The following is a 24,743-nucleotide window of genomic DNA, read 5'->3' as shown; positions in this document are numbered from 1 at the left end:
CACTGCACCCCCTAGCCAGGGCAGTGGCAGTGCAGGCCAAGGTGGGGGAGGTAATATATTGTATTAGACCAGCTTCTGGGGGTGAAAGAAACAAGTTCCTGAGCTACCCCGGAGCTCTTCTTCCGGTTAGCTCGAACACTTGTCTCTCTCACAAACAGAAGTTGGTCCAATAAAAATATTGCCAAAGCCCCTTGTCTCTCTAATATCCTGGGACCAACAGGGCTACACCAACTAGGGTAACCAGTAAAAAGTAACAGAGGGTCCTGGGGCACCTTTAAGACTAACAGAAGTATAGGGAGCATAAACTTTCGTGGGTAAGAACCTCACTTCTTCAGATGCAAGAACCTCATGTCTTCACTTGCATCTGAAGAAGTGAGGTTCTTACCCACGAAAGCTTATGCTCCCACAGGACCCTCTGTTACTTTTTACAGATTCAGACTAACATGGCTACCCCTCTGATACTAGGGTAACCAGATGTCCCGATTTTATAGGGACACAGTGGCATAGCTAGGAGGAGGGAACAGGGGGAGCAATAAAAAAAAAAAGAGGCGCCACCTGCTGCGGCACTTTTACTCACGCGGCGGCGCTCCGGATCGGGTCTTCGGCAGCAGGCCCTTCACTCGCTCCGTGTTTCTTCAGCAGCACTGAAGGTCCTACCGCCAAAGACCCAGAGGGTCTGGGAGGCAGGAGCTGTGGGGGGCACTTTTGGGGGCCCTGCAGGCCCAGAGGATTAGCTTCCTGCAGCTCCCATTGGCCAGGAACGGCAAACCGTGGCCACTGAGTGGGAGCTGTGGGCAGCCATGCCTGTGGATGGTCATGTAAACCAACTGTCTCGCAGCCTGCCAGTGGATTACCCTGACGGGCCACGTGCGGCCCATGGGCCGCAGGTTGCCCACCACTGCCTTAGACTCTCCAGTCTATCTTGCCACCCAAACTGGACTTATAAAGTGATAAATGGTCACATACACAAAAATCACAAAATATTCAGGTTGCTTCGAGTCCCACAAGACCAGTCACTTACCCTAGATCAATTGGTACTCTAGGTCTCACACCAAAGAGACTCCTTTAGCCATCCTGTAATAAACTACCTAAAGATTTATTAACAAGGAAAAAGATATAAAAGGAGTTATTTAAAGGTTAAAGCAAGCAAACATATACGCAGAGTTATCTAAATCCTAAGAGTGACAGAGTTGTACTGAAGAGTCCTGTGGCACCTTATAGACTAACAGATGTATTGGAGCATAAGCTTTCGTGGGTTAATACCCACTTAGTCAGACGCAAGCTTATGCTCCAATACATCTGTTAGTCTATAAGATGCCACAGGACTCTTTGTTGCTTTTTACAGATCCAGACTAACACGGTTACCCCTCTGGTACTTGAGAGTTGTACTGATCTGTCAATTCAAAATGTCTTTCAGGGTAGATCCAGGAGGCAGCCCCTGAGGCTCTCTGGCCCTTCAGAGTTCAAACAGTCAAAAAGATGGAAAATTTTCCCGTGGCTTTATTTTATTTCCTTCATTCAGTTTCCAAGCCCACAGGCTGAGCTTCCTTGCAGGTAACATTTTCCAGGTGCATTAGGGCCATTAATCAATCCTTAGTATTGTGAGGTTCCTTAATGGCCCACCTGATTTTGATAGTCCTTCTGGATGGTGCAGGGGGTTGTAGCAATTCCCTTGCCTGAGTTCACAAGGTCAGAGCAAACATTTTCAAAGTTATAAATTAACATATTATTTTACCGCATGGAATTCTGGCAAGTGAGATTAATGCATGCAGCAACTTACAAGCATTTCATAGAGTCTAAACACTAAATATATTCTTATAGGACTAATACCTATTTTGAGCAAAACTAACATACAGGTGGAACTGGTCTGTTCTCCAGCTATAAGTCTGTCAGTTCTTAACTAATGCTTGCAGCCTGGGCAAGAGCTGGCAACTGGCCTGCCAGCAGCACACAGACAACTTTGCTATCTGGATAGGTGTGAATAGATTTAAGTCTGTTTTTAACTGTAGTTGCTATGAGAGGCTTTCATCTGTTACCCAATAACAATCCTGCATCTGATATTTTCATGTTTTGCAGTCCCAAAAATCACAGTTTTAGCGAAAGGATGTAGAGCTCTTATAAAAGAGCTCATATAAAGAGTTCTTATTTTCTCCTGGTTCTTGAATTCACTGGTAAAAACATGCTTTTTCATCAATCACATTTCTTGAGGTATAAAGTGTGCATCAAACAGTCAGAACCATTTCATAGTCCTCTTTGTGACTGTCTTTAGTAAAGGCAAAAGATTTAAAGATATGTGTTGCCTGCTTCCCCACAGCATAAAATAAAGACGATACCTAAATATCTCCAGTTGCCTAGTGCAGTTTTGTAGCAATGCAAAATTTTGTAAAATACTGCTTCCAGTCTGTCCATTCTGAAGGTGTATCAAAGTTGAAGTTCCCTGAAGCACTGAAGGGCAGCATGTTTTAAAACTTGCAACCTTTGTTGCTTTGTTCCTTCTGTTTCAGCCTTCTCTGGCATCAGTTAGGCTACCTTGACTTCTGACACCGTATAATGTACTCCTTGTACATGTAGACTGCAGGACTGCTACTAGTAGGCTAGGCTTCTGTACCAGATATGGACTGGCTACAGAGCTTCCTTCACAGACATACACCAGATGTGTTCACTATAGGATCCTTCAATGTGCAGCCACTGCTGAGAGGTATAGCTATTGTACACTCAAGTATGGTATGATACACATCGCCACCTAGTGGCTGAACTGTATGATACAGTTTAACATTCTATTACATTTGCTTACATGGTTTGAGGGTTTTAAAGAATCCCCTGTCAATTTAGAGGAAACAAAAAATCAAAATCCCAAATAGCCTGTCAACAGCTGAGAAGAGGACGCTGCTGGGTGTCGCACAGAGCACAGAAAAGTTCTCTTAACAACAGTGTGTGTGTGTGTGTGTGTGTGTGTGTGTGTGTGTGTGTGAAAGAGAGACAGAGAGAGAGAATATGAATGTGCGTGAGCACAAATGCCCTCCCCCTATAGAGCCCTCAAAAAGATTAGTCAAATTGCCAAGATTAATGAAAACATTTAGACCCCAAATCCTTCAAGACAAGGAAGGTGGACCCCTTAGGCTAGATTAGACCCTAAATGTTTTGGTCCATCTAACCTGACTATTCATTTGTGATTGTTCTCGCCCTATGTACATGTGTGATCCATAAAGTTCAGATTTTTATTTAATTAGTTTTTCCTCAAGAAAACCTTTATTATTTAAAAACAATACTATTTTTTTAACAATTATATAACTTCTTAATAGCTTTCAAGGTATATAAAATGTCACCCAAAAGTAATAGATTTAACAACTTAATATTTGTGTAGACAAGCCTTAGACATTAAGGAGAGAGTACTGCTGCAATAGTGTATTTAATAATAAAAATGAACATTTAAAATTATATGTAAATAAAGTACCCAATCTTGAAGTTTAATAACTGTTATGATAAGGTTAGTATTTTTAAATGTAGAAAAATAAAAATGTTTATGATAAGATATATTAACAAATTAATTCAAATGTATCACATTTGCCAAATTATTTCCACGTTTTAAACTGTTTGTACCCTTTTGAAATAAAGGGGGGATGAGGAAAGGTGAAAGGAAGCCAATTCTGATAGGGTCAATCTTGTGCATGAGAAGAAAAGAAAGCATCTTTTGATGAGGAACCAATACATGATACATACTCAGTGTCAGATTTTGCTGCCAGTAACAAAATCTGACAAGGAGGCCACATATAGCACATCAACTACATCTCCATGGCAGGAGGTGCAGCTGTCATTTTGAATCAAGGCCCAAACCTGCTAGCTGCTCCAGTGCAAGGCAGAGGCTCCCATTGCAACAGTTACAGCACATTTACCCCTGAGAACAAGTAACAATTCAGACAGAAGTTAGGCTGGCATAATGCTTTGCAGATAAATTTATGCATTTTGGGGTCTGCAACCAGAGTTAGCCCAGAACAGAGGAGTAACAGCTTCCCCCTAAAGACCTGTGTGCTAGCATTTCAACAGAAGATCTAAGTCCATAAGGTGGAAAGAATTCAGAAAGAGAAATAAAAACTACTGAGACCTAATTGTCACTCCCCCATTGAAGAACAGACAGTGGGGTTGGGGAATAAGGAAATAAGGTCCCATTTGACTGGCTATCCCAGCCTCTGGACTGTACTCAGAAAGTTGGGGATGAATTACTCAATCTACATTTCATAATGACTAGATTATTACATAGTTGTGCTGGTGTTAGGAATAAATACCTATTTTATTGGTAAACGTAATGTATTCTGACATACCCCTTTGTCCACGTACAATAGGAACTGTAGCATAACATAATCCTATTAAGAAAGTGATTAGAGAATACTATCGGGGAAAAGCAGAGCCTGGAAATATTTGAAAACCTTGACTCCTCTTTCTGCAGCACAGACACATTTATACATAATCAAAAGCATTTTCTAGTAGACCATAAAAATGTGTTTATATCAAAGCTGAGAACAAAAGGAAGTGGAGGATGCTAAGCTAGGAGGCTACCATTGAAACAGTTTATCTTAAATGTAAGCAAAAAGTTACGATATTTCTACCATGAACCATGTTACTCAGGAACAAGATGAACTGTTTTTTTTTCTTTCATGTTTTCCCTTGTAGCTAAAACTTCATTGCTAACTCTGATTTATATCTGAATTTGTCCTTGAGTATTTCACATGTAGTGATCACTAGACCAAATTATGTTTAAAAAACTACTAATCTATGCTTTATGATATTGTCCTTCTGGTGTGAGAACCAGAAAGCTTGCTTAACACTAGGAAATATTGGATTCAACTTTCCACCAGTGGTTGCTACAGTGGAAGCTGTAGTGTAGAAAGGGCAAAAGTTCTCTTGCTATCACTGGTAGAGCTGCATTTTCTTGCTGTTGCCAGTGGAGATTTAGACTTGGTCTACATAAAGATGTGATTTTATACTCAGTTAAACCAATGCTATTGTGTGTTTGGATATTCATCGCCATTTAAACCTGGTTTGTATCATTTACCTTGTGTTGGTAAGCGTACTGAGGTGCAAGCCAAACCAATAACTTGTTTTAAGTCTAGATTAGAGTTGTGATCCTGTTGTAACTTTAGCTATTTGGCAATCGATTAACACCTTTCTAAATGCTAATTTAGAAACTCCACAATAAATTTATTCCAGGACCCAAACATTTTTGTTAGTTACTTTAGGCTGGGATGGCAGTCGTCAATAGAGCTACTCCAATTACACCAGATGAAGATCTGGCCCTGTATCTCTAATGCTGGGCCAGCTAGCCTTACTCACTTCTCCATCCTATCCTTTGTTCACCTTCCACCAATTTTTCCACTGTGCAGCAGCCAAAATGACCAATGTCATATTCTACATAACATTTAGAAATGTAAAAATCTGTTTTGTGCTGTTACTTTAAACACTGAAAACGACAGAAAGATGAGCACAATGGGCTAGTGGAGAACAGAGGACACCACAAATGCCACATTGCTTCACTCTATTCCACAACAGTTTTCCCATAGAGAACACACTAATTTAGAGAAAAAACACTGTCAATGTGAAAGTCACAACATTTTCAAACAAAAATGTTGTACTTATTATAGTTAAAAACATCTAAGATTATTATGACTGTCTGAAACAAACTGGCAAAACAATGCAAGGTTTACTTTGTACATAACATGCTACGAAATGTCAGTTTCACTATTTACCCCAAACAAACAGTATGCAAGGGAGAAACTGATTATAATGGTTAGTCAAATAGGGGAGCAAAAAAAAAAAAAAAAAAAAAAATCCTGAAAGTGTTTTTAAAGGAATTATTTCAAAAATATTCAGAACATGGTTTAAAGTTGTTCTTTTTTAATTTTCAACTTGGAGGTTTTGAAACTAACTAGTGTCCCTTTAGCAACACTATATATAAAGTCAAGTCTATATCAATGAATGACAGGTGCAAGCTGGACAAAACAGGGGTAAGTGAGGTTCTAGTAAACTCAATAAGATGTTACAATAAAATTAAGTAAAGAATAAGTTTTGCCTTTTGTTGACAGAACAAGATTAAACCCCTAGATCACTCACAGACTTCAACTGCTGATTGAAACGTTCTGACCAGAAGTGGGCTCCTATTGGGGACCATATGGAGTGAAGGGAGGAAAGAAACAGGCTACCAAAAACAACTCAGATGTGTTTCGTATGGTGCCTACCAATCTTACCAAATAGGTCACTTGTATAGCATTTCCTGAAAGGAATGTCCACATGGGTAAGGGTGACCAGATAGCAAGTGTGAAAATCGGGACAGAGGGTGGGGGTAATAGGAGCCTATATAAGAAAAACCCCCAAATATCGGGACATCTGGTCACCCTAGTAATGACATGAAACCCCAAGCTGATATTATAACTGAAAATGTCAAGGCTTTATTTTGCAACAGATATCTTACAAAGAAAATATTTACTTTTACTGATATTTATGGATGTGCAATGCATCAGAGTTTTTTTATGGTGTCTCCTTCTCATTTAGTCATTTGTTCCTGGTCTTCAACTCAGAGGTAAAGATGCTAGCTTGAAATGCATGTATATTTAACACAGAGACAGATACTATAATCATCACGTTCAAGACCTTAAAATGGCTTCCAAATTTGTGGGTGCAGTTTTGCACTCACTATTAATTACTCACATAAAGTGGAGGTCAGGTTGAGGTGACTTTAAAAATTTGGTTCATAGTATTAACTAACTCCATTAATCCTCACTTCTGGATGCTGCAGACTTGACATCACCTAGGAGCATCATCTAAGGTAATGTCCTGGGCACTTCCTCTAGGAGAGTTCTCTGCTTCAGAGGCAGGGCTATCAATGAGAGGGATAGAGTCATCCATTTCCATGCTATTTTGCTTCTTCAGTTCGTAATTTAGGTCAGAGTTCCCTTTGTCATTGACCTCTCCCTCCAACTCATCTGCCAATTTGTCCTGGGCCTGAGCTGCCTCCTCAGAATCTTCCTTTTGGTGCAGAAAACTACAAATCGTATTAGGTCTGCTGTATGAGAAATCTTTGTCTTTAATCTGTAACCACTCGACACCACCTGGTCAGAAAAAAGATAAACTAGTGAAATGGGGAGGAGAGATTTTAACAGCAAGACGATATATTTTCTTAGTTTCACGAGTTTGTTTTAGCCTTAAAAAATAACTAGAAATATGCAACAAAGGTAATGTTATGTTTGAGGAAAACCATCATTATGTCTGAGGTGGTGTTTGCCGTAAGCTTCTGCTACAAAAAGACTTGAGGAAAGGGAACTGCCTGTGACCCATTTTCCAAACTGGAGACAGTAAAATCCCTCCCAAATGTCCTTACTTCCTTCTGCTGCATAAGACAGACCTGTTTTCACTATGATCCTCATGTGCTGAAGTGAGGAGAAAAATTCTTAGTTAAGACAAATAGCAGCTTAATTTCACTGTCCTGAAGCAATACAGCATAAAACTCTACGGGGTAGAAGGTTTGTTTGCTTGCTTATGTCTCCAATATAACATTTTTTCTAAGAACTGAGAGAGGGTCCTCAGAATCCCCATCATATAGATGATTTCTAATCAGCCATTTTCATTTGCTTTGCACTTGAGAGCTACATAGCAGAACTATTGTTCTTCTAGCTGAGCAGTGCCCCCAACAAACCCTTAGCTCCACTGCTTCTTCACATCAGCCAGTGTTTCCTATTAGATGACTCAACACCTGTCCACCTCCAGCACACCAACTACTACTGCTGACTCCTAAGTATTTTCAACCTATGAAGGTACCAAGAATCGAGATGTGGTCTCCCATGTGCTGTGTAAAATGTAACTATTGCACCACCAGCTAAGCCCATTACATTTTTAAAATTTGGTAATATATGAATTTTTATGGTACCTATTGCTGTCACAAATGGGGCCACTCAATTACAGTACACTCCAAGAGATTACAACCAATAATACATCAAAGCAATGAGGGCTGCTTAATGGGGATGGTATTTCCCCCTTAATGGGGATGCCTTCTGTTGATTTACTGGCATTTGAGTTTTGTGTGTGTGTCTCATGCTGGTTCTGTTTGTTCATCTAACAGCTTTCCATTCTTCCACAGCAGTGATACAAAAAATAAATGGTACAAAGTTGTAAAGGTCAACATTTCCTTGCCTAATCCAAAAGAAGAATGACTGGGATGGGAATAACATCTTTCAAGAATGTAGATCTTTATTTTTGGGCTGAGTCCCACCATACATTCAGGAGTTGAGGCCACTAGTTTTTGTGGTTGTTAAAGGTTCCCTGAAAGTTAGGGCTGTGTCTTGGTTAACTATGTCTAAGTATGTCTGGGATAACTAAAAACTATTATTTAATAGGATAATCCTTTTCCAATTCCTATTTATCTTAGAATCAGTGCATTTATATGATGACAGAAAATCCCACTTGCATTATAAATACTGGGAGGGGGAAATCCTTTTCATCCAAAGGTTGGTTTTCCAATTATTTATAATACCAGCGAAATAGTGGATCACACAGACATTAGTTTACCATTCTTCAGTATTTATTTTGTACTGTGCCAACACTGTTGCATCTAGGTGCCAAACAGCACCTATGCAAGTTCCAAAACTGTTTCCATACGATGCTGAGAATATATTTTACTGATGCAGAATGAAGACTATCATGTTAATTTAAGTTTAGAATATCAAATAACTTGATGGAACATGTTTCAGAGTAGCAGCCGTGTTAGTCTGTATCCGCAAAAAGAACAGGAGTACTTGTGGCACCTTAGAGACTAACAAATTTATTAGAGCATAAGCTTTCGTGGACTACAGCCCACTTCTTCGGATGCATACCGAAGAAGTGGGCTGTAGTCCACAAAAGCTTATGCTCTAATAAATTTGTTAGTCTCTAAGGTGCCACAAGTACTCCTGTTCTTTTTGATGGAACATGGCACCTGAGAACGTCTAAGAATGATTACTAATGAAAAGCGGTACAGCAGGTCTGTAGACCAGTTTAATAAAAACAAGTACTGTACTGCAAATACAGATTACTAATGGAACTGGTATTTCTTCCCTCATGTAAGTATGCTCTTCAGAAGTCACACCATCTCAATATACAGTAATCAAAATGTGTCAAGTGGCAAATGTATGAGTATTGAGTGTTTGTCATGTGCAAACATTGAATTGCTTGTGAGGAAGCTTGAGAGTTCAATTAGAACATTTCCTACAGTGGCATTGTTTTAATTAAGCAACTATATTACACTAACTTTTAAAATGAATGATTTCTTAATAAATCAATAGGTTGTATTAGGTGGGGAGAGGAAATGTTATGGGTAAAAGTCATCCCATCTGTGATCAGATCGTCACATCTAGATCGCTCACAAGATGACTTTTTATTACCATAAAATGTAATCTTCCAGCTGAATATGTATAAATTTAGCATAAAATGGCTCTTTATTCCTAACCCTGTGAATGAGCAAAATAGCAGGAACAATTGGGATTAAGAAATTGCTAGGAGCAGTATTACTGTAAATATCTAAATACAGAAACAGCATTGACTTCCGGCCTAGAGATAAAAGGCAAAATTTAATCCTGTTGTGAAATGGTACAACACCATTGAAGCAAGTGCACCAGAACTTAATTTGCCTACAGAATGCATATCAAAATGGAAAGTAGTATGGCCAAAATCACAGGAAGCTTTACAAATAGCTATAATTTATTTTTAGTTCAGTTAATTTGAGTTAAGTTTATATATCATTTGCTGTTTAAGAACAGAAAGCTTGTATCCTTTAATTCCCTGGATGTTTACTGGCACTAAATGGTCAAACTAATTTCTGTCTTCAGCCTCCTATCAAGGATAAGGTTTAGTCCTAGCATGACCTCACATGTTCCCAAGTGCACTAACCTACACTCTCTTCTCCTTCCTTCTTTTCAGTCAGAAGCGTCCGTGTCATGTTCAGCTTCTTCACCGTGTGGCACTTATATTTCAGCTGTAGTTTTTGGTTTCCTTCTGCGTCCACTATAAATAAAAATTAATTGATTCATTTTAGTGAACATCCACATCATCTGAAACATGAAAATTATCTGAACCTTACAGCTTCATCTCAGATACAAACCAAAACATACAAGATGTATCATTTACCATGCTCTGCATTTTCTTCAAACACCACACAGGTTCCAAGGGTATCTATGGTGAACAAAGAACATTTAGCTGAGAAATAACAGAGGTTATTTGCCAAGGGCCCAGTACTTCAAAAAGCTGAGTGCTCTCCACCTCCACTGAAGTCAATGGAAGTTGAGGATGATCAGTATCTCTCATCAGGGCCGGCTCTAGGATTTTTGCCGCCCAAAGCAAAAACAATTTTGGCCGCCCCCCGCTTATTTAATTACCCCACCCCCGGCCCCGCCTCAACTCCGCCCCTTCCCCAAATCCCCAGCCCTGCCTCCTCCCCCCAGGCTCTCAAGCCTAGGAGGGAGGGAGGGGGAGAAGCGGCGCCGTGCCACGGCCACTCGGAGTCTCCCCCTCCCTCCCAGGTTTGAGAGCCTGGGAGGGAGGGGGAGACCCCGAGCCGCCGCGGCGCGCAAAACAGCTGATTCGCGCGCCGCTGCTCCCCCTCCCTCCCAGGTTTGAGAGCCTGGGAGGGAGGGCAAGTAGCGGCGCGCGAATCAGCTGTTTCGCGCGCTGTGGCAGCAGCAGCGGAGGTGAGCTAGGGTGGCCAGGGCACATTTTTAGGGGCGGCATTCTGGCACCAGCCATGCCGCCCCTAAAAATGTGCTGCCCCAAGCACCAGCTTGTTTTGCTGGTGCCTAGAGCCGGCCCTGTCTCTCATGATTGGGTCCTACATGTCACACTGAAAATGAGAGGTTTCATCCATATGATCGTCTCCTACCTTCATATTCCCCAGCAAAGACATATCTGTCCACTTGCAAAATGGGCCTCTCTGTGTCTATTCCCTACGAACAAGGATAGACAGAAATTACATTGAAGTCATGCTTCAGCTAGTCAAGGCAAGGCATCAAGACTAGAGAAAACAACTGGTAAACTGGTATGCCAAGTACAGTAAAACCAACATTATATACAGATTCCCTGAAATGGTATATGCAGTACAAGACAAAAAAACAATATGAAATGCAAACGAGCGATAGTAAATCAAGTCTATTCTATCACACTGAGATTAGTATGGGGAGAAAAATAAACATACAGAAAGGAAACTTTATTTTCAGTTTATAGACTCAAAAGCTTCCTAAACGGTGAGATTTAGATGAAACAGATACACAGTATATCTCAGACAATTAGGTAAGCAAATGAGAAAGGTGTACAGGAGAAAAAAAGGTTGCATAGTACACAAACACCTAAACAGCACACTGACACATCACCAGTCAATGACAGCGATAGGAAGCTATTATTTATATGCAATCAGCAGATCTCTGAAAATAAAGGGACACCATCAACTTATCAAGTAAATTTCTAAAAGTGAGTTAAAAGTGGTTTCCAGCACTATTCCTGCTTCTGTTTTCTTCTACAAGTTTCTGTGGCTTTACAATCACTTTCCCCTATTTTTAAAGTGTATTTTTCCCCCATTTCTGTAAGAGTGTCTCGCAATCAACAGGGAAGTGACTATACAAAAGAAATATTGAACCTGACTAAACACAAAATGCTGTGAAACAAAGTAAACAAACAAATATTTTGGGGTGACAACTTCTTTCAATCATAGTAACTTTAGATGTTATATTAATTATACTCGGTACATGATTTTAAGACAAACACTATTTTTCAGTTGATGGTGTCCCACTGACTGAATCCTTTTAAAAAGTCTTTGACCTGGAAAAGGCTACAGCATGTAGAGGGAAGAGGCAGTTGCTAGAAATCCAAAGGAGCATAAACTAACTTGTATTCAATCTCCTATTTCTTAACAGCTTTTAAAAAGTACTTTATGTAATTGCCTCAGGGAAAACAGTATTTTAACTCAGAGTTTTATATTACTAAGTTTACTTGCATGGAAAATAAATTATTCCCTAAGGGACAAAACCATTATCTAGTTTCAGGGCTGCATGATGGGGGATTTCTGTGTGGACAAGAGGGTGGAAGAAATCCTTATTCTGGCTGCAGTTCAGTACAAAATCTATTTCACTGTCATTAATGCAACTTCAGGTTTACAGTAGCTTCTGTGGCTCCTGTGCATTGATTTTGGGAGTGTGTTTTTTGGGTTGGGGAGGCATGGTTTGAAGGGGGAGGGCAGAGCCGGCCAGAAAATCTACTGAGTATATGTGCCTTCCCAAAACCCATTTGCATGCAGGGATGCTGGAAGTCCCCACTGAACATAGCTTTGCAGCATAGAGGTTGGGACCCTTGCACGAGGTTCCAAAATCCTGCCCTCCCTTCTGCAACAGAACCTCATAAGTTGTGCTGGCTCTGAGCCTTCCAACTATACAGGGCATAGGGACAAGATTTATAATCTCACAGGTTATTGGCTCTTCCTGCTTATTCTTCATACAGAATCACAATCCTCAGTTTGTAATATCAGTCCTCTCCACACAACCCAATTATGATACCACAAATTAAGGAAGACATCAGATGGAGAATCAGTTGCAAGATCAGAAGAACTCTTAATGGTGAGTCACAATATTTTAAGTACACAAAAATTAATTTTCTAAATCGCTATCAGAATATGAGCAACCTTAAAACTGAAAAAACAACAGAAGCTCACGTATTCTCACTTCATAAGCCTGAAATGTTTTCAGAAAAAAAACCAACAGTCTACCCCATGTGACGCTGTATGGAATATGGGAAACACTTTATGATATTGTTGATCCCAATATTATAAAATTGCAAGGAATCTTACCGGATATGCCATGTGAAAATGTTATGATTTGCCAAGTATAAAAATCTTGTTTATATGTTTCTATCACCTTTTATTGTTAAAAGAAGAACAGGAGTACTTGTGGCACCTTAGAGACTAACTATTAGAGCATATGCATCCGAAGAACTGGGCTGTAGTCCACGAAAGCTTCTGCTCTAATAAATTTTGTTAGTCTCTAAGGTGCCACAAGTACTCCTGTTCTTCTTTTTGCGGATACAGACTAACACGGCTGCTACTCTGAAACCTTTTATTGTTAGTTATAGATGTTTGATATATCTGTATTTCAAAACTTGTGCTGTGTTTCTAGGTGACACCCCCAGACAGATTGACATCAGCACTGCCTAGCCTGTTTGATGGCCTATCATGGTCATCAGCTGTATAAAGAACCCACTGAAAGGAGCCAGGGGCTACACCTTATGAGTCAGCAGGACAAGTAGGGACATGCCATGTGCTGTGAAGCTTGTGTTTGGGACACAGGAAGTACAAGCCAGATGGCAAAAGGAATATAAAGGACAGCTGCATCATCTCCATTTTGTATTTATTTCTGCTTCTTACCTCTGGAGTAACTTTTCTACAAACAAAGCTCTGAACAAAGGACTGAATGACCCATCCAGGGATATTGCTAAGAACCTGATATATGGACTCTGAAGTCTCTGTATGTATCCAATTGCTTTACCATTTAACAAATCTCTTCTTGTTCTTTCTTTTTTTCCTTAGAATAAACCTTTAGTTTTAGACTCTAAAGCAGGCCTGCACAACTCGTAAAGCGGCGAGGGCCATATTACTCCAAAGAAAATAGCTGAGGGCCGAAACCCCCCGGCCGTGCTGAAACAGGCCCCCCTTCCCTCCCCCCAGCGCCACCCAGCCCCGCCGAACCCCCCCCCCCCGCGCCACCCAGCCCCGCCAAACCCCGCCCCCCCAGCCCCGACCCCTAGCTCCGAGCCCAGCCCCTCTGAGCTAAGCACCCCTCGACCCCATCCCCCAGCAGCCCTGACCCCCAGCTCTGAGCACAGCCCCTCTGAGCCAGACACCCCCCCGACCCCATCTCCCTGCAGCCCTGATCCCTAGCTCTGAGCCCAACCCCTGTGAGCTGAGCAGCCCCCGACCCCATCCCCCAGCAGCCCTGACCCCCAGCTCCAAGTCCAGCCCCTCTGAGCCTGACACCCCCTGACCCCAGCCCCCCCAGCCCTGACCCCTAGCTCCGAGCCCAGCCCCTCTGAGCCAGACACCCCCCGACCCCAGCCCCCCCCAGCCCTGACCTCAGCTCTGAGCCCAGCCCCTCTGAGCTGGACATCCCCCTGACCCCATCCCCCCCCAGCCCTGACCTCAGCTCCGAGCCCAGCCCCTCTGAGCTGGACATCCCCCTGACCCCAGCCCCCGTGAGCTGCGGCTCGAGCCCAGGCCGGGTGCCTCTCCCCTCGCTCGGACTTATCGGCCTCAGCAGCCCCGGAAGCGACGCTGGATGCCAGGCAGGAGGAGCGGGGGGGGGAGGGGGGCGGTGTCGACCTCAGCCCCGCGCGCCGCGCTCTGACCGCCCTGACAGTCAGAAGCGTGGCTGCCGGGTTCGCCCCCTGCCGGGAAGGGGGGGGGGGAGGCAACCTCAGCCCCACGCGACGCACTCTGACAGTCAGAAGCGCGGCTGCCGGGTTCGCCCCCTGCCCAGGGGTGGGGGAGGTCGGGCCCCCCTGCCCCGGCAGGGGGCGAACCCGGCAGCCGCGCTTCTGACTGTCAGGGCGGTTAGAGCGCGGCGCGCGGGGCTGTGAAGTCGTGCCCCCCGGGCAGGAGGTGAACCCGGAAACCGCCCCCCACCGCTTGCCCGCGGGCCGCACAGTGGGCCCACGCAGGCTGCATGCGGCCCGCGTGCCGCATGTTGTGCAGGCCTGCTCTAAAGGATTGACTGTCAGCATGGTATTTTACATAAGATCCAAAGTAATATTGACCTGGTGATGTGGCTGACCCTTTGGGGTCAGAAGAACATTTTGTATAGTGAGCAGAGTTTTTAAATAACTTTTCACTGTACTGGACCTAGGTGCCGATTGGGAACCAGAGAACTGGAATGCAATAAAGGGAGCTGTGCGATTTCTTTATTTTTTTTTAGCTTCTCAATAACCAGTGTGGGGGATCAGAAGCACAGTTTGTGCCTGGTTGGTGAGTTTAACTTCAGTGTTAACCACCAGTTTGGGAGTGTCTGCTCTTCCTTATGCAGCCTGCCCTGGCCTTATTGTGGGAAAGGAGAAAAGTGGCTTGGAGTGAGAAAGTGGTGGTGTTCTGTAAATATAGAAAAGTTTTCTAGTAAGAGTACAATACGATCGCAAGGAATACAATTTAAAGCAAATCACATTGATACCGTTCAAAATATGCAATACTATGATATTACCTTTGGGCAAGGTCACCAGTAACTTGCCCAGTCAGCCATCTGTGTACCATATTTCAAATAAGCTGGGTCAGACCCAAGAACAAAATGTACTCAGGAGAACAGGAATGATGCATAATGTATGTATGAACTTGTATTAAGTTTCTCTGATGTCGCTGTAATTGAGATTTAGGAACTAATTTTATTGACTCATTTATTTTGGTTATCAGTGGCATGTTCAAAGGCATTTTTCATCTCTTTCTAGCTTTGGGTCTACCAAACGTCCACATTTTACATAACCCCTTATATATGGAAGACACTAATCCTTTACAAGACTCTGGGGCAATCAGTAGTTTCCACAAGCAAGACACCTTGTCTCACATAGGGGAATCAATTAAAATCACTCAATTGCAAAAGAGTGAGGACTAGGTAACCCTCTCTGCCTTTGACAGTAATTTTGTAATACCGTAGACAACCTTAAGAGATAAAAATGTCTGCTGAAAACCTAACACTAAGCTGCTCTTCATATGCTGTATATCAGGGCTCACTGGGCAGTATTTTGGGCTGAGAGAGTAAACAGGATGTCATTAAGGTAAAAATGGGCATTGTTTGCAAGCTGTTGTCAAGAAATTGTCAGGAAGTGTACTTGCCCATATTAAAGTTGCATGGATCAGGGTAAAATTTTCAAAATCACCTACGGCCTACATCCACAAAGAGACTTAAGTGCCTAAGCCCCAGATTTAAGTGACACTGCAATCCACAAAGCCCCTGCTTGGCAGCCACCTAAGCCTGTATGTATGCAAACTCACTCAGCACCTAAATTTTTGCTGTCAAAGTTCTCTAGATGCCTAAGTTTCTGTCTCTGGGCATGCACACAATGCCTCACTCTAGCAGTCTGGACACCTATCTCATGCCTAAGCCCCAATGGGATCCTCAAACCAGGTGAGGATGGAGGTTCCCTGGCCTATCTTGCCTGCGGGGCCTGATCTGGTAGGGGTGCTCAGAGCACGCCTACTGCATCGGGGCCTGTTCAAAATCAGTCTGAAAAAGATGGTAGTGGGACTCAGATTCCACTCCCCATCTTCCACAGGGGAGACCTTCTGTTCAAATCCTTTCAGGAGAGAGTGCTCTAATCAGCAGGCTAAGAGATATTCTGATGTTGGTTTCCCTCAATCTCTCCTGTTGAAGCTGTTGTATTTTGGATAAACAATTACCCATTGAAGAGGGGGACTAGACCCTGGGTATCCCCACTCCCAGGTGAGTAATCACCATGCCAGAGTCATTCTCACTGTCTGTCTCTTGCCCAATGACTATTTAAGTATTTAGCTAAATGGAACAGCTATACCAGGAAAGACTGAAGGAGATCAACATCAGAATATTCCATAGCCCAGCAGTTAGGGCACTCAGAGGTGGGAGGGCATTCAGCGGTTGGAGACCACTGTTCAAATCATTACTCCCCCGCAGGCAAAGGGCATAATGGAACCTGGGTGAGTGCTCTAACCACTGGGCTAAAAGTTATAAGAAGGGTACTGCCACCGGCAACACTTCATCCTCATCCTCTGTTTCTTGCAAGAAATTGCTTAGGTGCCTAAGCTGTCTGACTCTAGGAGCAGAGCTCCTGGGTATGGATCACAAACAGATGTAGGCACCTCCCTGTAGCTTGGACTTAAGCAACTAACTCAATAAGGGCGCAGGACATAAGAAACGCCCCTTTCCTGAGCATCTCACACTAGCTAGTTTAGGCAACTCCACACCAAGTGTGCTGGTTTTTGTGGATCCCATTCTTAGGCATCTCTCCCTCCATGCATTTTATAGGGAACCTAAGTACCTAACCCGTACTTTGTGGATTTGTGGATTCCACTACGCATGCAAAAGTTAGGAGTTCAACCTCTACATCCCTTTCTGGGTCTGGGCATAAGTGACTTACAAGCCTTAGTCACCTCTGATTTAGACTCTTAAGTCACTTGGGTGTTTTTGAAAGTTTTACCCTAAGTTTTGCATAAGGGTATATTCACAGGCCAAAGGGAACTTTTGATATTCATTCACATTGTCCACTGATGCTAATTGCTCTGTGCACAGACCATGGACAGTTTATCGCCCATATAGTCTGCATATTTCTGCACTAAGGGTTTGATCCAAAGCCCATTGAGTTCAATGAGGCCCTAAAATTTCCCCTAGTTCACAAAAATAAAAACTTGCCTCTTTGCTGATATGTTGTAGTCAAACTCACCAAAATCTTGCATTTGTTTTCACATTTTTCTAGGAAGTCTGAATCAATAATTCCAGATAATTCCACCATGACCAGCTGCTCCTGCAAAATAAACATATAAAGCTCATGCATCATATATTTAGAACACTAAATATATTAACTTTAAAATGAACACAAATATGTCTATTACTTTGCTATTAAAACAGACCACCCTCAAAACTAGAACTGTAGAACCAAAATTTGACCTATATTCTTTGTTTGCAAAACAACACAAAGACATTGCTATACCAGAGCAAAATATCATCCAACTAGTACACATTCTGCCCATGTCACCAAAACTGCAACTGAATTTGAAGGTTGTTTGCATTCGACCTCAGATAGTGTTCAGTTTATACCTGGAAGAATAAGGACTTCCAGTCCTTATTCTTAATTTTATGCTAGCTAGCGTAACAGCACATATTATACTTATTCATATTTTTTATTAAATCTTACAATGCTTCAACATTTACCAATTATATACTGTAGCAGTGAATTTTATAGGTTAATTATAAAGTTTTTTCCCTTCTATCTGTTTACAGTGTGTTGCCTTTCCATTTAATTTGTTCTTGTAATTCCTTATTTTGAGGGGACGGGGAGCATAGGAGGAGAAAATGGTGTTGACAGATCCTTGCCGGTCTTTTTCTGAAGATAAACGATAGATGCCCAATTTTCATGACCAATCTTATAATAGTGATCAGTGAACACACAATTTAATTTTAAAAGTGTAGCAAAGGAAATATTGCAAGTTTGATTTTACAGCTTATGAGTAGCTATTACACTTTTTTTTAAGGTTACGGTAAAATAATGTGACAGTATCAGTATTATTTTCAAAGTTCTTCCTCCTATATAATGAAGTATTTTTTCCAGTTTCAGTTGTCTACATGTAACAATCTGGCTTTGCCATCACTCACAAAAATAAACATCTCAAATAAAAACCAACTTTGTTATAACTGGAAGATTTTTAAAACATGACTCCATTGGAGAGGCAATGCAGTGCAATGGATAAAGTACCAAATGGACTTGGGAGACTTGAGTTCTACTTTGCTCTCCACCACTAACTTTCTGTGACCTTGGGCAGTCATTTCGCTTCTCTGTACCTCAGTTTCTCCCTTCCACACTTGGAGTATCTTGTCTATTTAGAATGCAAGGTTCTGGGGGGAGGGACCATCTTGTATGTTTGTACAGTGCCTACCACAATTGGGACCTGATCTCAGATGTGCACTCTAGGTATTATCCTAATACAAATAACACCAGTTCCAGTATCCTGTGTGAAATGAACTGGTGTCAGTCCACTTCCTATCTGACTGGTGTCCACATTATAAAAGCCACTATCATAACCTGCATTCTTCTAGAGCACCAAAGGCTTGCTGCTCTACACTATAAAATGTTACCATTTGTAAACCATCAAAAGTATGCTTATAAAATTTGCAGAGGACACCAAGCTGGGAAGGCTTGCAATCACTTTGGAGAATAGGCTAGGCTAGGATGAGAATTCAAAATTACCTTGACAAATTGCAGAATTAGTCTGAAATCAGTAAAATGAAATTAAATAAAGACAAGTGAAAAGTATTGCTCTTAGGAAGGAAAAATCAAATGCACAACTACAAAATGGGAAATAACCGGCTAGGCGGTAGTACTGCCGAAAATGTTTGGGGGTTACAATGGATCACAAATTGAATGAGAGCCAACTACGTGTTGCAGTTGCAAAAAAGGCTAATATTCTCAGGTGTATTAACAGGAGTTTCACATGTAAGACACAGGAGATAACTGGCCCTCTCTACTTGGCACTAGTGACCTGGCCTCAGCAGGAGTATTGTATCCAGTTCTGGGCACCACACTTCAAGAAAGATGTGGATAAACTGGAGAGAGTCAAGGTGAAAGCAACAACAATGTAAAAAGTTTAGAAAACTTGACCTATGAGGAAAAGTTAAAAAAAACTGAGCATGTTTACTCTAGAAAAAAGAAGGGTGGGGAATCCTGATAACAGTCTTCTAATATGCAAAGGGCAATTACAAGAGGACAGCAATGGATTGTTCTCCATGTCCACTTAAGGTAAGGTAAGGTAAGAAATAATGGGCTTAATCAGCAGCAAATGAGATGTAGGTTAGCTAGTAGGAAAAACTTTTCTAATGACAAGACTAGTTAACTTCTAGAATAGGCTTCCAAAGAAGGCTGTGAAATCCCCATCAGCAGAGGCTTTTAAGAAAAGGTTGGACAAACAGCTGTGAGGGAAGGTCTAGGTTTACTTGGTCCTATCTCAGCACAGGGGGCTGGACTAGATCGGGGTTCTCAACATTTTTCTTTCTGAGACCCCCCTCGACATGCTATAAAAACTCCAGGGCCCAGCAGCGGCAGGGGAGGTCTCGGGGCAGGGGCATAGGCGTTGTTTGACTTCTATTGGGGTACAGGGAGGGAGTGCCACCTCCACCCCTTGACTCATCTCAGCAGGCCACCCAGCATGTCTGGGTTGGGGAGGGGGGGGGGAGGAGGGCCCACAACCAAAACCTATAATTCAAAAGGTGGAGGGCTTAGCTCAAAAAGTTTGAAAACAGCTTAGGGTGCAGGGAGGGAGTAGCTAGGGGCTGTGTGCAGACGGTGTAGCGCAAGATGCAGGGAGGGGGTAGCTGGGGCTGTGTGCACACAGGCATAGGTGCTGACTCCGTGGGTGCTCTGGGGCTGGAGCACCAACAGGGAAAAATTACTGGGTGCTCCGCACCCACCGTCAGCCAAGCTCCCCCTCCAAGCCCCCTTCTCCACCCCTCCCCCCCATGCGCCGTGTCCCCGTTCCTCTCTCTCCTTCCCTCTGCTTCCCGCCACCTAACAGCTGCTTGACTGCATTTAGGACTTTCTGGGAGGGAGGGGGAGGAGCGGGGATGCAGTGTGCTAGGGAGAAGGTGGAGAAGAGGCGGGGCAAGGGTGGGGACTTGGGAGAAGAGGGTGGAATGGGGGCAGGAAGGAGGCAGGGACTTTGGGGAAGGGGTGGAATGGGGGGCAAGGCGAGGGTGGTGCAGGAGTGGGGTCAAGCACCCACCGGGAAGACTCGGCGCCTATGCACACAGGGGGGTGGCTGTGGTTGCACGGAGGGGGTGGCTAGGGGCTGGGTGCAGGGAGGGGATAGCTTAGGGTACAGGGAGAGGGGTAACTGGGGCTGTGTGTAGGCAGGGGGATAGCTCGGTGCAGGGAGAGGTGTGCTAGGGGCTGTGTGCAGGCCGGAGGTAACTCAGGGTGTAGGGAGAGGAGTATTGGGGGCTGTGTGCTGTGAGGACTCCCCTATGATACCTGTTCCCGGCAGGGCCGGCTTTAAGCCGATTCGGCCGATTCCCTGGAATGGACCCCCGCGCCTAAAAGGGCCCTGCAACATCCAGGGCTGCCGGCAGGTGGGGGGGGGGGGGAAGCCATGTCCTGCTTCTCTCCCCTCCCTCCAGCGCTTGCGTCGCCATGCAGCCGATCAGCGCAAGCCTGGGAGGGAGGGGTGAGGAGGAGGAATGCAGCGTGCTTGGGGAAGAGGCGGGGCCAGGGCGGGGATTTGGGGAGGGATCCAATGGGGCAGGAAGGGGGTGGAGTTGGGGGAGGGGGACGAGACAATTCGCGTCCCGGCATGGGGCCCCGCACCTGCTAAAGCTGGCCCTGGTTGCCGGAGGGGTCTGCCAGCCATGGAGCCGGGTCTCCCCACCCAGGTGGGCTCTTACCGGCTGCCTCTGCAGGAGCAAAGGGGGCTGGGAGCTGAGAAGCAGCTTCAACCTGGGGCATCAGAAGGAGAGGTGGGAACGCTGCCCCTGACTGCCCCACACTGCCTGGCTCCAGCTTCCCACCTCCAACCAGTCCAGGGGGCAGGGAGAGGAGCTGCCCCCGGGGCTGCCGTGCTCTTGTGATGCAGGTTTTTTGGGGGGTGGGAGGGGAACAATGCCCTCCATGTCCCCAACTCTGCCCATGGGCTCAGGGCTTCTGCCGCACCGGGAGTACCAGGGCTCCAGGATTCAGCCCCACACCTCCCAGCTTCAGCCCTGTGGGGGAAACTGGTGGGGCACCGGTGAGGCTGCACCCGACCCTGACACAGCACAAGGCCTGGGTCTACCCTAGAAACACCCTAGGGCCCTGCTCTTCTGTGCCAGGTACACCAGTTGTGGGGCAGGCAAGATCCAAGTATGGAGAGGCTCAGTATGAGGGGATCCAGGTGTGGGGTGAGAGGGTTGTGTGTGTTGTGTGGGGGAAAATCTGGGTGTAGGCAGCTCAGTGGGGGGTCTAGGTGTGGGGGGATCTGGATGCAGAGAGGCTCGTTGGGGGGGAGGTTCCAGATGTAGGGGCAATAGGACTCTACAGGGGCTTTGAGGTGAAGGTGGCTGGGGCTCAACGGAGGGGTCTGGATGCTGAGGGAGTGGGGGTCTGAGTGCAGCTAGTTGGGGGTCAGTGGTGTGGGGGTCTGAATGTGGGGATTCAGGGTGATGCAGGGGGCTCAGGGTGATGCAGGGCATCAGGGTGGAGGGTAGATTGCAGGCAGCTCAGTGGGCAGTGGTCTAGGTGCAGGAGTTCGAAGGTGGAGGGTCTGGGTCCAGCTGGACTCCAGATGCAGGGGTTGAGGTTCAGGGGGGTGGGATTCGGGTATGGAGGGCTAGGGGAGTTCTGGATGTACTGTGCGATACTTGGCAGGGGTGTCTGGATATGGGAGGTCTGGATGGGCGAGCAGCTCCCCATACAGTGACCCCCCCCCCCCCCCGCCCAAAGCTGAGGAGCGATGGGGGCAGGAAGCAGGGGATGAGGCTGAGCTTCTTACTGCTGGGGGAAGTTTCTGAGGGTGGGTCTGACACAGCCCCAGCCACTCCTTGTAGGAGAAGAGGAAGTCCCACGCTCTCCTGCCTCCAGCCCAGACAGGACTAGCAGCTGATCCTGGCTCAGGGTAGGAGCCACTGGATGGGGTGTCCCCATCCCCGCAGTGCTTTACCTCTCTGCCAGCTGCTTCAGGTGCCTGAAACAATGTACCTGTGCTACTAGGAAGTAGTGCATAACTGCTCTTGCAGCTGCCCTTTCCCTGTAGAAAAAGTAGTTTTCATTTTTCTGCAGGGAAGCAAAGAAATCTGCGGGGAAAATGAATTCTGCACACATGCAGTAGCATAGAATTCCCCCAGGAATAATAGGTCGTAGCAGTGAGTTTGCAGCAGGCCCAACCATGCCCAGCTTTGTACTAGCTAACCCAAGAGGGGACAGGCAGTATGACATCAAAGCAATGTACTATCTCGCTATTCATTTCCACACAGCAGCAGCATGGCTGAGATCACCACAATTGCTCCCAACAGCGTTCGTTCCACTACACTCTGTAGGCCATGCCAGAGAGAGCAATGACTGAAGGGCGGGGAGCATGACCGCCGCCTTGCCCTGGGGTGGGGGCACAGCCGCAGTGCTGTGCGAGGAAGGAGGCAGCGCTGATGCCCAATTTGGTGCAAATATACGGGAAAATAGGAGTGCGGGCTCCCGCCCACCGTCTGTCATTGTGTCACCGTCTCAACCTCCGGCCGTGTCCAGCCTCGCTTCCCGCCTGGCCAGACACCCCCGGGCCACACCCTCCAGGGGCCAGCCCCGCCCGGGGCTCCGGTGCCACACAGCGTGCAATGAGTGGAGGGAGCGCCGGGGACCGTAGCCTCGGGCTGTCCTACGCGAGCCCCCGGCAGCTCGCACCGGCAGCAGGGGCAGCCAAACGCCGCCGCCACCCCCCACTAATCAGACCGGGCAGCAGCAAGGAGCCTGAGCACAGACACCCGATACCTGCGCCGCTCTTGGAGACTCCTACCCACCTCCTCCTCCTCAGCTCCCGCCGCCGCCATGTCCCGGGCCCCGCCGCGAGCCAGCGCCTCAGCGCGCACCACGTGACCCTGCCGCCGCCATCTTAGATTCGGGAGGGTCCCGCCCTCTACGGCTCAGATCCTGCCGCCCGATCCTCCCAGGCGGGAGCGCGCCCGGAGCAGCGGAGTCCTGCTCCAGCCGCTTGCTAGGGCGGGGAACGGGCTGGGGCGCGCGCGGGCGGCGGTTTGCTGGAGGGTCCCTCCGGCCCCAGGGTCATAGGGTCGCCCGCGGGGAGACTCCAAACGTCTCCTAGCTCCCGCCGGGGCGAACGGGCCCTAGCGCTTGGCAAACGCTAACGGGCACCGCGCAGTCCCGGGCCCGAGAGGCCCTTGGGCGCAGCGGGCTGGCGAGGGCTGGGCCAGGCCGGCAGGAGAGGAGAGTTTTTGGCCCGGGGAGGGGAAGTGGCTGCCCGGCGAGCGGTGGAGGGAGGGAGGGAAGGAGGGAGGAAGAGCGGGATCGCGGCCTGTGGCGGAGGTGGGGGGTCAGAGGGCGGGGGAGGCAGCAGGGCGATGTGGCCCTAGGGCTCTCTCCGCAGTGGGGGTACAGCCGGCCTTTGCCGGAGAACTTACTGAGGGCTGGTCCTAGGCTGTGAGCTGCCTCCCCGCGGCCCAGGGGGGCATCCCAGACCTCAGCACAGTTGGTGCCCAGTGATCTTACGTGATATGTCTGCAGGCCCACTGCTGCCCAGCTTTGTCCCTAGTCACGCAGCCACACAGCCCCTGTCTCCTGAGGGCTTCTAGTAGCCTCCTCCCTCTGCCCCTGGCCAGGGGCCATGCGAGCTGGGTTAGTCTGGAAGCTGTTATGGGAACCGAGCTCGCCTGGGTTTACAGCCAGAGTGCTTCCTTTTCGTAGGCTGAACTGAAAATGTAGCTGATGGCTGCCAGAGGCAGGTGATTTACCAGCCGTGGCCTGTAATCAGTCAATCAGTTCATGGAGCAGTTACCCAGAGCTACTAGTGAATGAGCAGGTAGACTCATGGAGAGGAGCAGCCCCAAATGCAGAAAGGATTCTGGAGCATTTTTGCTTTTAATCCAGGAATACAAAACAGATTACGAGCCACATGAATTCTAACTCTGTGGGTGATAGGTGTGGAGCAGAGTGCATGGGCTTTTTCCATTCCAAGTGTTGCTTGTTTTTTTAATCTGAATCAATAATTTGATATAATAGCAGGTCACTCCCCTCAGCACAGGTGATAGAACTGCAATATTCCACAAGGTTTTAAGAAATAACAAAAGTGCATTTGAGTGACTTATTTCATATTCTGCCACTAGAAGGAGATACGAACAAAATATTGCTTGATTTAGAGATCTTGATCAAAACATTTGAGAGGTTTTCAATTAGTTTTTAACTTTAAAGGCAGTAAACATAGACCACTTTATTTCAGTGATCTTCTCATGACTCATTCTGAGATGATAAAACTAGCCTTTTAATTATCCTTAACT

At 45.8% G+C, this 24,743-nt stretch overlaps 1 protein-coding gene and 1 long non-coding RNA gene across 9 annotated transcripts in view; one reads left to right on the top strand and one right to left on the bottom strand.

Annotated features, from left to right (window-relative positions):
- The window catches only part of LOC122174427 (uncharacterized), an 83,920-nt gene that overhangs the window by 237 nt on the left and 58,940 nt on the right, over positions 1-24,743 (top strand). For 2 of the 3 annotated variants that reach the window (XR_010599576.1, XR_010599577.1), the window contains exons 2-4: positions 1,418-1,554; positions 12,502-12,617; positions 13,173-13,520. This is a non-coding gene — a long non-coding RNA (uncharacterized LOC122174427). Of the gene's footprint in view, positions 1-1,417; positions 1,555-12,501; positions 12,618-13,172; positions 13,610-24,743 lie in introns of those variants that run through there. The other variant, XR_006176214.2, reaches the window with a different exon arrangement.
- On the bottom strand, positions 6,413-24,239 carry GTF3C6 (general transcription factor IIIC subunit 6). Of its 6 annotated transcripts, none has more exons than XM_042857696.2 (6): positions 23,871-24,239; positions 17,449-17,529; positions 10,895-10,958; positions 10,147-10,191; positions 9,910-10,023; positions 6,413-7,100 (listed from the first exon to the last, which is right to left on the bottom strand). In XM_042857696.2, exons 2-6 carry the CDS (start codon positions 17,515-17,517, stop codon positions 6,796-6,798), a joined length of 597 nt encoding a protein of 198 aa, XP_042713630.1. In that variant the 5' UTR covers positions 17,518-17,529; positions 23,871-24,239; the 3' UTR covers positions 6,413-6,795. The 6 variants fall into 6 exon arrangements, with proteins under 6 accessions (XP_042713630.1, XP_005287664.2, XP_023958198.2 ...); XM_005287607.4 differs by having other exon boundaries at positions 23,959-24,238; XM_024102430.3 differs by lacking the exon at positions 23,871-24,239 and adding an exon at positions 23,253-23,401.

Source organism: Chrysemys picta, chromosome 3 (assembly GCF_011386835.1).
Source record: "Chrysemys picta bellii isolate R12L10 chromosome 3, ASM1138683v2, whole genome shotgun sequence".
In the NCBI taxonomy this organism is placed as follows: Eukaryota; Metazoa; Chordata; order Testudines; family Emydidae; genus Chrysemys; species Chrysemys picta.
This window is presented reverse-complemented; position numbering and strand designations above follow the sequence as displayed.